This window comes from Tenebrio molitor, chromosome X (assembly GCF_963966145.1).
Source record: "Tenebrio molitor chromosome X, icTenMoli1.1, whole genome shotgun sequence".
Lineage (NCBI taxonomy): Eukaryota > Metazoa > Arthropoda > Insecta > Coleoptera > Tenebrionidae > Tenebrio > Tenebrio molitor.
In genome coordinates, this window is record NC_091055.1 from 8162182 (window position 1) to 8181253 (window position 19072).

The 19072-nt window shown below is 34.0% G+C and overlaps 2 protein-coding genes and 1 long non-coding RNA gene across 4 annotated transcripts; 1 reads left to right on the forward strand and 2 right to left on the reverse strand.

Annotated features, from left to right (window-relative positions):
- Positions 1-89: 89 nt before the first annotated feature.
- Positions 90-6929, reverse strand: LOC138140464 (epidermal growth factor receptor kinase substrate 8-like). Of its 2 annotated transcripts, none has more exons than XM_069061568.1 (9): positions 6770-6929; positions 5788-6065; positions 5592-5738; positions 4470-5152; positions 3837-4266; positions 3634-3789; positions 3472-3580; positions 815-1227; positions 90-755 (listed from the first exon to the last, which is right to left on the reverse strand). In XM_069061568.1, the coding sequence occupies exons 2-9, from the start codon at positions 6034-6036 to the stop codon at positions 681-683; spliced, it is 2262 nt and encodes a 753-aa protein (XP_068917669.1). In that variant the 5' UTR covers positions 6037-6065; positions 6770-6929; the 3' UTR covers positions 90-680. The 2 variants fall into 2 exon arrangements, with proteins under 2 accessions (XP_068917669.1, XP_068917668.1); XM_069061567.1 differs by having other exon boundaries at positions 815-1230.
- Positions 2037-3125, forward strand: LOC138140478 (uncharacterized). The gene is made up of 2 exons (XR_011162509.1): positions 2037-2695; positions 2744-3125. It is a non-coding gene; the product is annotated as an uncharacterized lncRNA (long non-coding RNA).
- A 2589-nt stretch (positions 6930-9518) lies between the features above and the next one.
- GlcT (ceramide glucosyltransferase) lies at positions 9519-17454 on the reverse strand. The gene is made up of 7 exons (XM_069061581.1): positions 16981-17454; positions 16774-16915; positions 16513-16717; positions 12072-12184; positions 11755-12020; positions 11508-11697; positions 9519-11453 (listed from the first exon to the last, which is right to left on the reverse strand). Exons 1-7 carry the CDS (start codon positions 17076-17078, stop codon positions 11274-11276), a joined length of 1194 nt encoding a protein of 397 aa, XP_068917682.1. The 5' UTR covers positions 17079-17454; the 3' UTR covers positions 9519-11273.
- Positions 17455-19072: the final 1618 nt, after the last annotated feature.

Sequence of the window (19072 nt, forward strand, 5' to 3'; positions counted from 1 at the left end):
TATAAAAGTAAGTAGTGGCTAGTAATGTTCCTCGACTCAAGTTTGGTCGATAATTTTTTGTAATAAATCCTCTGAAAAATAACCACATGCATGAACGATAAATTTTATTAATATTATTTACAGACTTAATTCGTCTACAATCAATATAATAAAATAAAGAAACCAAACAAGACTAGGTATTAAAAAATATGGCAAGAAACGCAATTTCGCTTCTAACATCTACACCTCGTTAAATTTTAATATGCATTTAAAATACATTTCGTATTCCTATCAACATTAAATGATAACAAATGTTAATACTACGATTACTACGTACTTTTAACTTGTTTACTTCTTACTGACTTCCAACCGATTATAACAACCACTCAAAATCATAGACTAAGGGTGCCAGTCTGTAACACCGTCATAAAAAAATCTCATAATTAATAATGTTTTCTCACAATCAATCAAAATATCTTTAATTCGCTATTTAAAATTAATCAATAATAATAATTTTATAATTTAGATAATTATACTCAACATCAGAGAGATGTACTTACCCGATACTCGAAATCACCGTAACAATTTTAACAGTGCATGTTACAATGGCTACACACTTACACTGTGTTTCAACTAAATAAAGCACACATTATCTTAAGTAGTATAACAGATAAGGAAAAAATATATAAGTAGAATTAAAATTAGTCGGCAGCTTCAATTTTTTCTCTAGCTTTGGCAAGAATAGCTTTGAGTTCAGAACTTCTCACAGTTTGGTACTAGAAAAACGAGAAAAATGTAATGGATTAAAAGAAATAAAATAATAAAAAAAACCTACCCCACTGACACTCTTTTGTATGCTGAGTTGGGAATACAATCTGGCTCCTTCTTTGTGACCGCAAATTTTTTCCAGCTGACCTCTTTGGAAATCGAACAGGTTATGTCCAGAGAGTCCCTTAAATCTATTACATATCGGCACGTCGAAATCTTTAATTCTGAGCCAGTTTTGAACTTCCTCCGGATTGGATTTTTGGCTGATGAAAACCTCCGGCGTTTGTCGTACTTCAATGTGTTTTTTATATCTCCTGTCTCGAACCATTGAAAGTACCATATTCAGCTCGTCTTGCATTCTATCATTCTGCGTTGCTGTCGATTTAATTGATGGTGATCTTTTTAAGGTTGCGACGGGCGTTATAGGTGCAGGCACGAGGGGCGGCAGAGGTGGCGGAGGTGGAGGTACATTGGTAGGCGCTACTGCGAATTTTACCAAATTAATAATCCTATCGATCTGTTTACCGTATTTTCCACAGGTAAAAGCTTAAAGCAACATTCATTTTTTTTCCAAAAAAAGACCCTTATCGGAGCATTAGTCGATAGCATCAAAGAAATTATATTCGTAAGGGACCGTGACGCAAGTGCAAGATTAGATACTCGAATTTGCGTAAAAACGAGTCTTCATCTGATGGAAAAAATGTGCCAAATACAAAATTCAAGGTAAATGTAGATTTACTTCGGGACGAACAAGCATTACGGGATTTATAATCAATAAAGTAGAGCGAAATGGAGCGAACCCAGGATAGCTGTCGATTGACAACCATAAATTATTCAGTAAAGGTCTCGGAATAGCACATGCAGTTAAGAAATGAACCTCGTCGAATGCAAACATAATTATCAAAATTGATTATTCTGCAATGTCAATTAAGAGTGTCCCCAAACAACACAGATCGATACACGCTTAATTGCTTAGTTTTATCTATATTTGGAGCGGTCTTTAAGGAGCGATTTCTGTAGTTCCAATTAAGGGTTCCCTCGTGTTGAACAAATGAAACTTTTGCTCGGAAAATCGCTTAATGACACTTTTAATTTCTGTTCATAAACGTGATGTTTGACTCAATCAGGATTCAGAATTTAATGAGAACCACCCCCGCATTCGTTCGCGCCCGTTAAATTCTATTACAATTATTACATCCGCACTGGTTGTTTGCACTAAGCTTAAGACCTGTTACAAATTTTCAATCGAAACTTTATTCAATCTCAGCTCCAAATGAATTTGCCCAAACCCAAACATAAATTTATAATGGATCGTTCGAGTGATTTTTATGGACACTCGCAATTATCGGGGGTTCTTCGACATAATGGTCCATCTCGCGGCCGAGTTGATTAATACCAATAAATTTTGACTCGATACAAATTTCTTCAAGGTCGTGGCATCCATTTACGTAGGTTGGGGCATATTTGAGATAACGTATCGTCCTTGTTGTGACAGATTTCCAATCTTTCCACATCTTTACGCACTATCATTATAAAAACATGTCCCGACTTGTTCATGTTTAACAATAACAAATTTATCGATCACTGTCCCATTTAATTTGCAACATTGTGCATCTGTGAAAAAGCGTGGCGCATCCATTTTTCCACCCTCGGGTGCGCGCCGACGTTGATAAAAACCGACGGCTCTAGATATTACAGGGTACAACTCATAAACCGAAGGTTCTAATTTAATTAAACCGTGATTCATGGAAAAAAGTCAAAGAAAAATCCAGCGCACAGATAATGTGGGAAGGTGGACGGATTCCTAACTCGTTATTTAATAATTCATTATCTGTGAATGGGTGTAATGATCAAAGTTAGACGTAAGAGTCATTTACTTCGCCTTTAATTAGAATCCAGGGAAATGACTAAAGGATTCGAGACGCACGCCCATACCTGCGCCTAGCGAGTGAGTATCCGGTTTCGTTCTAATTATCTGCTTATTATCCCATTTTAGTCAAAAACTCACGCTTTTGTGACCTACCGTGTTTAATATTCGTACCGGCGACGTTGATACTCAAAATAACCAAAATGACTCCGTCAACCTTGATTAAAATTTCAACTAGACAATCGCATAAAACACTCATCAATTATGCATGTGTTTTTTCAAGACTGAAAACTTGTACTTCCACACAATATCAAACACACACAAAACAAAAGCAAACACAGAACGATATGGTAGAAAATTTATTTTTCATATACGTAAGATAGGTATTTTTCATATATTATATAAGGTAGGTAATGTAGGTACTTAGGTACTCATTAGATATTCAGTTAGTACAAAATTTATAATGCTGCCATATAAAAAAAAATACAAAACTATATACAGTTTACGTACATTTTCGACGATTTTTTCACCCTCCAAAATGAGATTATGATAATTACACAATATATATTTAAAAAAAAGTTTTAATTAAAAAAATATATGTACGAGGAAAAATAAGTTAAATGAGATTATAGCCTGAACTGTTACAAAAACAGAAGTCTTCGAGTAAAAATAAAAAGCCAACGCCTAACAACTTACAATAACAATGTACAAAACAACATAAAACAGTATTATACAAGAAGCAGACGAAGTGGTGGTGGTGGTGGTGGTGTTGGTGATGGTTTTATTGGTGGTTTTGTAAGAGTGTACCAAACACTGAGGCAACAGTGCTTAAAAATAACGAAATTCTCCTTTCTTACCGAGTCTCTCTTTTCTCACCCAGTCGGCCGAAGTGGCCGAAACCGGGGGATTCACATGATCGGTCGCACTCGGACTGTGCCCTCCGCTGTATCTATCCGACGGGGAATCCTTTACGAGACGAGTTAGCCCGGTTTACGCAACACCCCAACAAAACAACTTACCGCTCTGTTCCTGTTGTAATTGTGCGTGGTGTACAACGGATTGTTGAAAATGTCGTTGGCCCCCGAGTGTAACGGGGTGACAATGGTGTGGGGAACGTGCGCCACTTGTCCTCGGCTGTTCCTGGCCTTCCACCATTTGCGACTGTCGTCCAAAATCTAAAGCCCTTTCAAGCAATCCGTCTTCACATTTTTACACAACTTACCTCCAAATATTCCCCACGCACGACCGTCAACTCCTTGTCGTTGTTGGCCGTGCGGGGATAAGTCACTTGAACGATGTTGGCCCCTCTCGCTTGCAAATCGTCCAGGAAACCCTCTTGACTTCGGCCAAACCCACGATCCTCGCCCCCGTTTCGCTCGATGGAATCCACCGAAATGTCGCTTCTAGTGCTCTCCCCCAAATTTGGAGGTAAATCTCTCTCGGGCTCGATCTTTTGATGGTGGGAATCCGTGCTTTTCTCGTAAATAAAAATGTCCCGGTGGTTCGACGAGTCGTAATCGTTATAATCGCTACTGTATTGTCCTTCGTTGTAATGCTTGTTTGCCTCTAATTCGTCCACCACCGGGTAATCGGGGGACCAGCCATCCATGAAAATCGGATGATAGGGGGCCACGTGACCTTTCCACTGGTCCCTAAAATGGAAACAGATGAAAAACGAAACCGGGCAGCTTAACATTTCTAATTAGACGTTATCACGCGATGAAAGGGTTAATTTCGTTTTAAGAGGAATCGTCGTCAGAGGAGAAGTAAGTAAGAGGAGACAGGTGGAAGTGAACCACCAGAATTCTTGTACTGCTCGTTTGACGGTCGCCCTAAAAATTTTCCGGAAGCCTACCTGGGAATAAGCCAGGCATTTCCTAGGGAATGCCACAATTCCGTTTCTTTGCTGGTCACGCAATTCATCAACAAATTGACGGCTTCTCTTGTCAAGAGAGGCGAAACCACCTTCCGGGGTAACTGCGAGTCGGGGTAGGTGTCGTGTGAAGCCTCGACGATCAGAGCCAAAGGCGTGAATAAGAAATGTACCAGTTCTGGAGCGTTGGGGTCGTGGATGTGCGCTTTTAATTTGGCCAGGAGGTTAAAAGACAATTTGAATTTTTGGAAAATATCGATAAATTCTTTCTCCGGGGGCGGTTTGGTTCTCATCGTCAACATTCCGTCACCCATGTCACGTTTCTTGCTCTTTCTGCTCCTCCTCCTTCTCTCTAATTCCCTCGCCGCCGCCGCCGCGTGTTGCAACCTGGCTATGAATTTTTCGATGTCGTCGAAGCAGTGGTTTAAAATGGTGACGTCCCTCTCGTATTTCTCGCTCGTTGTCGAGCTCGAATCGTCGTTGTTTGCCGTCAGCTCGGAATCAGAACCGTGATAATCGCGTGGGTCTCTTGTGGGGTTGATTACGTTATGGGGTGGTTTGTGGGTTGGCGGCGGTATGCTAGTCTTGCGGCTTCTCGTCAAAGTTTTCCCCATGCTTAGTTGTTTCAAATCTTCTACGAGGTCTAACGCGGATATGCTTTGACACTGAAACATTTTCATGACAAAGAAACAGATGTTACGTTATCTGTATTCGCTACTACATTCGAATGGATTAGTTGATTAATGAGTTCGGTAAATGTGTCGTGATCTCCGTTCACATTTTCAACGGATGATCGATTGTGTTTTTGAGAATTGTTATTTTGACAGAATATCTGGAAAATTGAAAAATGGATCCAGGCCAAGTTAGCGTCTAAATAATGATTGCTCAGTAGCACCAAAAGCTCGTAGAGCTGTTGATGAAATCACAATTTTGATTCGAGATTAACACGACTTATTAACTAATGTCGCCAATCATATAGATAAGTCGTTTGACGGTACGTGACAATGAGAATTATCTTCAAATGACACCATCGTCATAAATAAGCGGTTTGAAAATTACGAGGACCCCACGTTGGGTGCCGAGATAAGACTAACAAACACTCACCTGAAAAATGTGCATTTCTGGCGGAAAAGACGGGTTCGAATTGGCGACGTTAAAAACTAGGATATTGTTGTACATTTCCATCGGATCGTGGCTCGTAAAAGCGGTAGGTTCTTGTATGGAATTAGCCGGGAACCGTTCCATAACGTTCTATATAAAAATTTTAGAGAAATATTGCGATTAGTCAAAAATTATTTACCCCAGTTTCGTAATCCATTATTAAAACCCAAGAGCGGTCGAGGCACAGTTGCATTTTTTGAGACCATATCCCGTTTGTTTTTTCTAACTGGAGTAACCTCCGCATGCCATCGGCTGGGTACAAGATACCCGTTTCTTTGGTGACCGTAAAAGTGGCCAAATGCTCCATGAGATAAGTCGGTTTGTCACCCCCTTCATCGCGGTATCTTTCCAGTTCATCCCCCGAATACCCGTTCGAACGGTACGCCATTTTTGTAATACTTTTCAGTCACACAATATCTGCAAAATGTTGTCAAGATTACTGATCAAAAGTTATAAATCTGCCGATAAGATTAGTATATCGCCGCAATCATCTTAAAATTGTTACTACATTTGTCATTTTGCCGTATTATTTTATATTGTTTTCAGAAGGAATGCGAAGTATGTGGCCCCTTGTCGATAAATTCGGGGAATATAATCGATAATTATGGTCCTACTTGTTTAAACGCATAATAACTAAGATTAATTTCCTCTCTTTGCCACACCTTCAGCCATAATGGAATGCGAAGAATGTCAACAATTCTTCACTGTTGTTGGTTGTTACTTTTACGGCTGAACTACACATATTTACCGTGAATATTAATAACCGAACTGTTGCGAACTAAATTTGGAAAACGAAAGGGCGTGGAGTGCGCGCAAACCACACACTTTTATTAGCAATGCTGTATATAATTATTCAAATCGTTATACATACACCAAAAGTAGATTTCATCAACTTGTAGAAATGACGGCGAAAATAAAAAACGTGTTAAAGAAAGCGGTTTTATTTATTAATTGCGTTTTAGAATGTAAAATTGTTAATACATATGTGTGAATAATGCTTTAACGCAAAAGCCATCGTGGCGACCATAATAACACAATAGCCATGAATACAGTAACAATAACAGTATTATTAAATTTTTCGCCGTCAGGAACTTATTTCTAGTTGAATTTCGAACACTTACCATTAACCATTAGTTAAAAATTCGCGACATTAACACTCATACCTAAAAATATTTTGTTAACACATTTCGCACTAATCACAACGAAATTAAATTGTTTGATATCTACAGGTGGGCAACTCGTATCTTACCTGTCAGGTAAGGTAACTAAGTGTGCGCATGCGTATTGTGTGTCGAACGTTTACCTGTGGAAGTGTAAATCAGCATTCTTTGACATAATTATACCTGGTTCCAATACATTTTTGTCTGTAATTGGAAAATCACATTCTTGCTAATCCCACTTTACGACAAATATCATAAATATTAGTTCTTTTTATGGCGCGTTTCACTTTTATTGACCAATTCGCGTTAGAATGTTGGGAATGGGGTCCGAAAGAAAAACTAATATCGTCCGAACACGGTTTCAAAAGAAAAATAAATCCGGAGATATAGGTACGAGTAGATCTGACATTTTTCTAGTTCTATTAGGTATATCTATTCAAAACAGTCGACGAAGAAATAGATTAGTCGAGACGAATCTCGGCCCATCTGTGTCATATTAAAATTCAGACGCCCCTTGAATATGCATTTAAATTAGGTAAACCAGTAACTTATAGGATTTCCCGAAATCCTGGGCTTAAAAGGGTGTTTTCTCGTTATTCCGTGGTATAATTAGCATGGAAGAAAGCCGCCGAGCACATGTTTTGTTTCGTGTTATTTAATCCAGTTTCTCGTGCAAGAACCGTCGAGATTCTCACGGAAATCTATACGAATAAATCAGCCTCCGAAAACTCCAAAAATCTGAGGAAATTCGTATTAAATTCCAGACTCCCCTTGAATATCCATTTAAATTAAATAAACAACTGACTTACGGGATTTCCTGGATTCCGAAGGGTGTTTTCCTAGGCTCGATGTGCGGCTGTTCTGTTATCCTGTAGATAAATACAGGTTTAGAGTAAAATAAGGACCTAACACCTCAAAGGGTTTCTTATGTTTTTATACAGAAAAATCATTCGTTTCGCGACGCCCCAAATCGATGCTTGAAATATTGTTAGGAAGCGGTGTCAAATGAAAACTCGAAAAATTAATTCGGTCTTTGTCAAAATTATTTTGATTAAAGTGTCTAGTTTGATTATCTATCTGATAAATGCGACTTCTGACATTTATTAGACAGCAAACAGTCGTGTTGTGTTATTTCGATAACACCAATTTCACCCTGACGAAATTGTGTTACCCGTACGACACTCTTAAAACATTTTAACAGTGTACAGCTCCTTTAATTGCGTTCGAAATTTCGTCATAAATACATAATTCCACACCTACAAAGGCACTTGCATCGGATTGTTTCGTAACTTGAATTTTGAAAATTTTATGAGAATTACAGTCGGATTAGAAGGGTGAAAGACCTGTGAAACCAAAGAGCGTTCCTGTTGTAATTATAATTATCCTCATGGTTGAACTAATCCCAGACGTGCCTCCCAAACGTTTAACCTTTCCAGATCGTAATAAAATAATGAGCCCCTAACACACACGTAATTTCTCCACGTCTCGCAAAGAAAATCACTTTGTTTTTGTGGAAGCGTGGGTGTTTACTGATTGGTCGAAAATCTGGCAATTAAAATTTTTAAATTGCATCGACCTCTTTATTTTCTCATATCTATTGATTTTTTTTTGATGACACCGTATTTTTCTTCGTGTTGGCGCCCGTACGTCACCACCCCTCATTAATATTCAAAATTCCTAATCCGAAGTTCGTCGTATCGCAACAAACGAGTTATACCTGAGAAGCTTTCCTCTTTACAAAAATAAACATGCCCAAATCGAATAAGCTTCACGAGGGAAACACGATAATGGAATTATAATTCTGTCGTCTGCTACGCGAATTATTGTACTTATTTTTCGATGACTCAGGGGGTAAAGATCGGAAAATTTCACGATGTATACTAGGATCTCGATTACGTCGGCTTTAACACCAGACATAAAATTGATTCAAGGAAATATACGAAATACCCTAATAATATGTCTCTTTTCTCAATACATTACACTAGTAATGTGACCGTGTACGTAAATACGAAAGATGATAAAACGTAAAAATCTGCCTCTGGCTCAATTTTTCACGTTCGATTTCCAAAATGGGTTGGCTAATCAACACTACCCTTAAAAATATCGATCCTGTTAACGTACATTTACACAGGATTTACACTTACAAACGACCAATTTGATACGTAACCATTTTTTAGGAATTTATGAAACATGAAAAAATTAATAGGGTCATCGATTTATTAAACAAGCTAAGCACGTACGTGTGTACTTATTTAATTCCATCAACCCATCCCTAGTTAAAGTTCACGAGGGGTGAACTTTAAACGTTTGACACCTTCTGAATGTTTATGTGTTTGCGTATCGCCCTTTGCAGACAAAATACATATATTATAAATCTTCCCAACAAGATTTAATGGATACTCGAAGCTCTTTGCTTTGTTAAACTCCAAATTTCACCCCTAAAGTGAAATAGACGTGTTTAAAAATGATTTTAAGAAATTATGGCACACCACTAAATAAATATTATTTTTGTGTTCCCGTTGTAGACTGGCTTCTTTCTGCGATTGGATGACATCTGTCGTCGCCTCCCTGAACTTAATGTTGTGGAAAACCACCCTTAGGTCCTGGTCACCCCGTGGGGCGCCACCTGTCAGATTAGTTCACTTACAATGTTGAAAAAATGTTGTGTAATTTAACACATCGGGAAGTGGAATGTTTGACAAAAACCATATCAGTTAAAATACTATATTGAAAAACAACGCATACAAAATGGCCAAATGAACAAATAAATAACATCAAGGCGATCAGTCTTGAATTAAATTCTGAATGTGAATCCATGTTTCAAATTATGTTACTTATATTACAATAGCACAAAATAACAGCTTTGATCGACAAACATGTAACTGAAAGAACCAATTGTGATATGTATAGTCCGGACTGAGTTTTTCAAAATAAAACACTAGAAATATTGCGAATCGGCTTATTAATTTACGTTAACAGTTTCTTGAACCCACCATTTAACTATCTCAAATTGACTTTACAAAAAACAACAAACACAACAATAAAACAATTATTTACAGTTGACTAACAATAAGTACATATAACCCTACGTGGATTATTGTTGTAATGGCCATTTAAAATGAATCGATTATTACATCACATCTAGAAAGTGAAACATCTGAGAATTGCTTGTAGTTTTGCTACAACATTAAATCTAAAAGTTTTCTGGTTTCCAGGGTTTAGAAATAACGATAAGTCAGCAGCTTTGGCTAGTAAATTTACATTATCAAAATTTTACACTTAACAACTAATATGATGGAACAATATTTACAATAAGTATGATTTTATCACAATATATTGCTTTGTATTTACATGACTATAGTCTTTTCTTACTACATCTACTCAATAGACGATGACTATAAACGTAAAGCAACGACAAACGATTGATTTTAATCGCTTGAAACAAATTTTTATTGACAAAATTTTAAATCAAAACGTGCACAGCAGTAGTACATGTTGAAAATCAATAACATATTTATTGAGGATGAAAACTAATTCTAAATTCTTTTGAGACAATTTGTAGTTTTATTTACACATTTATAAAATCATACTTTATGGATCGATCTCACCGATTTCTCGTCTTCACCAACTTCATTACCGTAATTAACATTTTCTCTTTTAGGGCACTTTCGTTTAGCAGATTGTTCCATTAAATCACTACGTAAATTTATTTTTGCCATCAAAAACGTCTTCTCATAGATATTTTCACATCAATTTTTTTTCCAATAAACTTATGCAATCTTCATCTCTACATCCATTATTATGTTTTCACATTTTATTTTAATTCACTTACTTTTCAATACTTTCCCAAACTGATGTATTCTTTAACTTATAACTCATTTCTCTAACACACTTGTAAATCTTTTATAAAAAAATATTCCTATTCAATTTCCATTTTTGCTTTAATATACATACATATTTTTATTTAAATTTCTTTTAATTCTTACAAATATTATCACTCTTATAACTTTACATTCACATTTTTATATTCATTGGATTAAAACTTTGTTCATTAATAATTTTTGATGAGTTTGACAGATTTATAAATTATTTTTCATTTCCTAATTTCGACTTTATCATCACTGGTCATGATAACGTAACATTGCAACATATGAAAATGGTACCTCCAATGGCATGATGAGAAACAAATAATATGAAATGAACTCCTGACTTAAGCATTCCCTGTAAGAGTAAAATGTGATGGCAAAAGCATAGTATATACAAAGTAATATTTTAAGTACTTCATCGGTGAACAAAATACAGAGTACAAAAAATAAACTACAAAATTGTTACTCTCGATCTTTTAAATGGTGGATTCATTTTAATTTGAACTTTGATTTCTTTAAATCTAAGTATTACTGGAAAATGTGATGGATTATAAAATAAATTATTTACAATTAAACAAAATAACCTTAACTACATTAAATTAACATTTTATTCTAGGGTTTAGTTCTTGGGCAACCCCTCCCCAAGCCAATTTAAAAATTCTATTGCGCCATTTTATTGGAGGATCTAAAACGGCATTAACGAACAAATAGGGACCTGATAACTCCCTAAATAACCAACCAATTACAAAATGAAATTTATTAAAAGGCAAGGAACCATTCTGTAAAAGAGAGATCTTAATAATAAAAAAAATACTACCTAGTCGATAAATCACCTGTACTATACGTAGTAGGGTCCAATCACAGATAAACCATATTAAAATATGTACTAAATAAAATACAAAGAAGTCCCATTGAAAAATTACGCTTACGGACCATGCTGTGACAGCTCCAATCATCATACATTCGGAGAGAGGTTCCAAGAGGATTACAAATGGAATCATGGCAACTCGTAACTTCGCCCACCTGCGAAAATGGACAAAATGTAAATATTCTTATCACATTTATTTTAATCGTCAATACCTCGTAAGGCGAGCTTGAAAATTTTCTACATCGCAAATACCGGAATTTTGCATTGCTGGTTGGGTACTAATGGCAGTTTTCCATCCTCTGTTTATGTAGGATTGTGCAATAAAAAAGTCTTCGGCTAAGTAACACCCAAATGATTTTAACCCTCCTTGTTCTTCAATCACTGGTTTTCGCATCAAAGCCGACATACCAGTATGACAATTAATTCTAAAAAAATCAGCTGCTAAATATATCCTAGATTGTGCTGTACCAAAATATATCTGAAAACCAAACAGTTTAATCGTTTGTTCATCTCGGTGAATTTAGAGTACCTTTTCTAAAGTTGCAGCAAAACCAGGCCTGTCACATGTGAAAGGCAATTGATGGACCAATCCAGTTTTTTCGTCCATACGATTTACCATATCCAGAAGAGTGTCCTCTTTCACTAAAAAATTATTATATTATTGTATATGTATGTAAAGAAAAATTTTAAAACTTTATTTTAAATAACAAATAACAACAGACTTGTCAGAGCTATTTAATAAAACGACGATAAGACGACAAATTGTGTATTTAAGCAAAATAGGTTTTTACCATTACATTTATGTTTATGCATAAATTAAATCTTTTTTTACACATTTTTAAATAAATTTACGTTAAACAAAATTTAAACTTATTTTTAATAAAAACGGAAATTCCCGTTAGTGTACAATAAACTTACTATAACAAACTAAATATGTACTCATTCAAGAAACGAAGCCTCCTCTTTTTATATTGATCAACCGACCCTTAATTGTTTTTCTTTTGCGCTTTTAAAAGCACTTATAGGCAGATATACACGGTAAAACGCTTGAACAATTTTTACAAAAAAAAAATACTTATTTAATTAAATTTCAGTTCCTTGTTTTTTAAAGACTGATAAAAAGGGTTAATTATTTCATTATCATTATTTTTAAATGTTCTTAACACGCCTGCGGCGCACAACATTACAAAATCTCCTGTGGTCTGAATTTTTCTGCACTACAATCTTTTTATTGCCCAAATGGGACTTCTGTTTTTGGTGTGGACTACCTCAAATATAACCGTCAAAAGTTTATTGGTCTTTAAAGGCCATGACATTTCTTATGTTACCACCCGAAAATTAATTCCGACAACATTTAATCAATTCTTATAAAATTTTATTTTGGAGCCGTATAAGTCGAATAATTTGGGGTAGTGTGACAAAAAATCATTATCGAAAAATATCAATAAAAGAAATATGTAGCCGTCATAATCAATTTATATCAAATTAATTCGATTATCTCGTTCTCCGATTGCAACGTGTTAAAACAACTACATATCACCAAAAACATTTTGACAATTGAAAAATTGTGGACTGAAAATTCGATGTTTTCTGAGTTATCAAAAGGTATCTAAAATAATGTTACGATGTTTATAAAATCCAGCCAATTTCAAAAATAGAAAAATATACTGACGTTTCTTTAAAATAAAAAAAATTGGTTTAGTTGAACAGTATGTGTAAAATGAGCTGTCATTTCAAAGACGACATGACAGCGTCTTGGTAAGTTTTCAAGTTCACTATTTATGTAGAAAAATTAAAAGGGAAGGAAGCAGACTATACAGGCTGATTCACGCAGCCCGTTCGTTAGAAACTATGAAAATTGGTAGCTGACTATAATCGACTGCTCCAAGTTCAAATAAAATATTTTCAAATTGGCTACACTTCCGAAATACCGGAAATCGACGCCATCTTTGTGTTTTTAAATAGAAAGGCCCCATTTTGATTTCAAATTTGGATTCTACGTTAAATTTTGAGTTTCTTAAAAAAGCGGGATTGCAGGGCTTCATTAAAAAATTTATAATTCCTGAACCATTGTAAATAAATAATTGATTTTTTTTAAATTGAATTTCTAAAGGTTTGACCGATCTTGCGCCATTAGTGAGATTTCTTTTACATTTCATTCGCCTACTGCTATTTTTCAAAATTGATTATCAAAAAATGAAAATGTTGAAAACTTCATTTTTTTAAATGGCAACTACCATTTCTGACACTAGATATAAAAGTAAAATTTAATTTTAAGCCCATTTTTATTACACTATGTATGCCTATTTCCAGCCGTTTTGGCGTACATAATTTCAATTTTTTGAATAAAATATATATTTTTTTATCAAGCAATTGTTTTATTTGAATTTTTATTCAAAAATCGGGTTGCAATAAATAGTAGATAACAACAAAATAATAAAAAACAAGCAAATTAACAAAAAAATATTTTAATGCAAAGCTCAAGGTGTAAACCATTTTCTTTGAGACAATCAACAATGTTATTGTTATTGTTAAGTATGTATTATTTATTGCAATGCGATTTTTGAACAAATGTTCAAATAAAACCATTCCTTGATAAAAAAAAATATATATATGTATTTTATTCAAAAAATTGAAATTACGCCAAAACGGCTGAAAATAAGCATACATAATGTTAATAAAAGTGGCCTTAAACTTATATTTTACATTTATATCTAGTGGCAGAAATGGTATAAAAATAGTTGCCATTTAAAAAAAATTAAGTTTTGGACATTTTTTTTATTATCAACTTTGAAAAATTGTAGTAGGCGTATGAAACATAAAAAAAATGTCACTAATGGCGGAAAAGATCGGCTACACCTTTGGGAATTCAATTTAAAAAAAAAATCATTATCTTTTTCCAATGGTCCAGGAGTTATACATTTTTTAATGAAGTCCTACAACTCCGGTTTTTGGCGAAAAAGATGACATAGGTCAAAAACGATGACAGATAAGTGTTACAAGAGGACGTTTTAAACACAAAATTTAACGTAGAATCCAAATATAAAATCAAAATGGGGCCTTTCCATTAAAAAAAAAAAAAGATAAAGTCGACTATAGTCGCCTGCCAATTTTCATATTAATACCATTTTGGGAAATCAGAAACAGGGTGTGTAAATCACCTGTATACGGTCCATGTAATAAATTTAATCACCAATAGAACTCTTTAAAATAAACATTTTTTTACTTTTTTTTGCATTTTTATAGCCTCTAATTTGACACGTCGCTCATGGGATAATCATCAATTAAAACGAAACAGAAAATGTTTTTGTGGGAAGTTATTTTATTTTTCTAATACTAACAGTTTTTATTGTTTTTCATTCGAGTATTTTAATCGAGTATGTAATTCTTTTTTCATGCTTCGTTATCAATGGATGTGTAAACACATAAGCGGGTATAAATTTTAGGGTTCAAATTATGTTTATTATAATTTTGACTCTGGAAGAATTTACGAAAAAAAATTATAAACAAAAAAAATGTTTATTTTTTTACGAGTCCTATTTGTGGTTAAATTTATTACGTGGACTTCCATAACACCCGGTATGTATTGTTCAATTCACCTAACGTTGCCAGAAAATTATCAAAACTTAACTATGTGTGTTCAAATATATACGGTAATGATAAAAATATGATCAACCACATTTTAATGCACTGTGGTGGAATTTATTTAGTATCGTTTTAACAAAACTGTCGTAACCTCGATTTTACGACACTTCCTAAAAAATTAGACAAAGGTGTTCTTATCCTATTCTGACTCAGCCCGTGTACGAAACGATAATAGTAAACGTCACCAATTAAATACATTACTATTCATAAGGTTGTAATAAATTTAATTCACCTTGCATTTAATTTATGTGGTATATTTGCTTTTTAAATTAGAATCATTTCGTATATTGCACTCTTTTAAGGACACGATGTTAGTTTCAATATATTTAGCCTTGATAACAAAATTTTATGATACAAAAGTTTTGTTTTACGAGTCGCAATAACACAAAATCAATAACTACACATACTCATATCTGTAAAAAAAAAACTTCTGATAAATCTCCAAACTATGAATAAAATAACTACACATTTTTTGAACATATTTTTTCCGTTATCATGTTGTAAACCTGACAACTTAAAACGATTTATGATTTTTTTTAATACAACATCAGGTAAATATTTTGTCTTTTTTGAGAGATTCTTGTTATTTTACTTTTACTATTACGACCTTGAGTGTTTCAGCACCTACAAATATTTTTAACGTTATGTTCCCCCATAAATAATTATTGCCAGTTTGTTTTCGATGGAGTACATAATCGCCATCTGTAAGGGTTGTTGCACGATAATCTCTGATTTAATTACAAACATAACTATAAATTTTTTGCATAAAAATAACTGTTTCTCATGTGGTGTGAAATTAAATAAATTAATTTTATTGCAAAATTTCATAAACAAGTTGCTGTATGTAACATGTCCCAGATATTCACAAATTAATTAAATTTATTTGTTAAAATGTGAAATAGATTTAAACCCAGAAAAACTCACATACATAACAAATTAAAGCAACTTAAAAATGTGCTAATCAGTCAATTATAGTGGTTTTTACTGCGAAAGCCCTACCTACAAGATTTACTACAGCAGAATTATAACAAAAATATTGAATTTCTAATTGTCAAGTATTAATTATCAGCAATAGTCAAAGTGGGAACCTTTATTTTAAGTAAAACTACTAATGTATGATAGTTTCTTATATAAAAGGCAAGGATTTTTTGTGTTGTGTAAATATTTGAGGCTAATGTGAGAGTAATAAGAGTTATAGATTAGATCAACAAATTGATAAGATGGCAAATATTTGGTTATACTAGGAACTTTATAGAATGAGACACTGATAAGGTATATGATTGATTTAAAATATGGAATTTTATAATAAAAAAAAAGCATCTTACTTCTTATTCCACTATCAGATATGAGTATCAGGTCATAATTGCTGGCTTCATAAGCTCTATTCATATTGTTAATTTTTGGATTAACACCCACTACTGAACCACCGATGAACACATGAGCAGCCACTTTTGGATACTTTTCTATCAAACTGTTTACAACTTCAATTGCTGGATCAGTTTCATCTTCTATACAAAACAAGAGTTCATACTATAAGAGATGGTTGTTACAGCTTGTAAACAAAGCAAAAACATTATACAACTCACTATTGGGTAATTCATTGTAAAAAAGGTTTCTAAATTGGTTAATAAATTATTATCTACTCCCATTAGCGGTTTTAGAATTGAAACTCCTCGACACGGCTCGTCAGGGGGTAAGTTTCCGACTTTATTATGTAGCCTGTATTTGCTGAAACATACAGGCAATCCGGATTTGAGGTTATGTCTATCACACTTCAAATAAAAATTACTCACCCGTAGAATATTGCTATTAGATGTAAAAGCCACATAGCAAACCAAAATATTATAAAAAATAATGCAAACACATATGAAGGATAAATCATTGGCGCCATTCCATATATTTAAAAAATTTGGTCATTAGTTTTAGTATTACGCTATATCACAATGTTTTACACATGTTATTCCATCCTTATATTATTTAATTTTAATCTTCTTCTGTTATAGCCGAGAACACAACTCATTATATCGACAGTTAACCGAAAAGTTTCACCCGCAGAACTTCTTCACGCATTGCGATAGCGATACAAAGCCGCCAACGCAATTTTGGAAATCTTACAAAAAGACAAAATCACAAAATCTAAGCATGCGCTGTTACACCGTCACCGCAGTGTTACCACAACACGTCAATTTGGATCAACCAATCTGAATTGAACTAAAATTGAACCACTCCAAACTCCAGATTAGTCCAAATGTTGCCGAATGACATACCGTTGCAAACTCCATTCTCCGTAGGCCGTAGGGCAGATTACGCGATTACCGGCTGCGACTGCGCAACTGCGACGCGAGCAGAGGAAAAAACGGGGCGTGTTTGGGCGTTTGGGGTGCATTTCGTTGCATAACGTGTTTTTGCCCCCCCAAACAGATTTACGAAAATCAGTGGAATTTTGTTAGATTGTTTGAAATGACTAATTCCCACTAATACTTGAATCAGGTTATCTTATCAATGTGTCACGATGCTAAATGAGAAACAAGGTTTTTTTCCCATTTGAAGAATTTTTACATTATGGATACCAAGACAATGTACAAACTGAAACTGATAACATAAAATTTAAATAATTAAATCAATTTGACTCATCAGGCATTATCAAATTTTGTCACAAATAGATGATTCATCTTTTCATTAAAAATTATATTTCTAATTAAGTAATGCAGGCGTACTTCAAAACATGTGACCCACTTGTTAGTCATTTATTATTTATTTCCTTCAAAAAAAAACACAAATTTTTAGACTAGTTCAAAGAACAATCATTAAATGTTTTTTTACTGTACATGTACAGTATACTCATACCCAATTTATTTTCTTTTAATTTCTCATTTCACTTCTAATAGTCGATAAGTTTATATAAATATGCACATGCATCAGTGCAAATTTCATCAGATAACAAGTATTAAATAGAAAATAAAACGTTTTTAAGACCGAATTGAAGAGTAGGTACTAACTTATTTACAAACTGATGATTTCAGATTTTTTTTCAGTTATTAGGTACATAATTTCCAATAAAAATTGTATCTCTATATTTAAAAGAGAAGATCGTATTTCAGTAAATATCGGGTGTTCATTTAAATTTCCGGTCAAAGTTGGTATTGGACTTTTCAGGCGGCTAGATACGAATGAAAATATGTAATATTAATATATTATATAACAATATAATGGTCCGAATAGATTCGCTAAATTAAAAATTAGGAGCATAATTTAAATAATTGCAACAAAACGTTCAACAACCATTCATTGGGCCCGAAATTTTTGTTGGTCAATAATCCCTAAATGTGGTAAATAATGTAGTAGGTAGTATACCCAAATGAAATTTGCCCACCTTGGAAATTGTAGGAGTTCGAGGAATGAACGCAGGTATACAAGGGCAACAAATGGTCATGGGGAAAAACGTTGCAGTAAAACACTCGTTGGACATTTTTTGTAATTCCAGTTAGAATCAGGGAATAATTGAATTAATGAATTTGATGTTAGCAAATTTGAAATTGAAAGAAACACCAAATTAATGTTCACGAGTTTAATGGACTTTTTTTTAGCATTCTCAAATTTATGTCAAATGTGTAATCAAAGGGGGAAAATTGCAAATTAGAAACTAAACGCTTTATCGTAGAAAATAAATAAAGTCGATTGCACTAGTGATAGAAAAGTCTGTGGCGGAGTTTATTTCATATTATCAGTAGGTATATACAGTGTGGAAACTTATGGAATAAATTCAGTAATTTCCGTAGAGGTAATTTCAAAACTATTTGTCGAAAACGCTGCTCCACTTGTTCATGACGTTGTCCATTTTTGAGTTATTACGTCATCACCAATTTTTTAAATGACAACCCCACT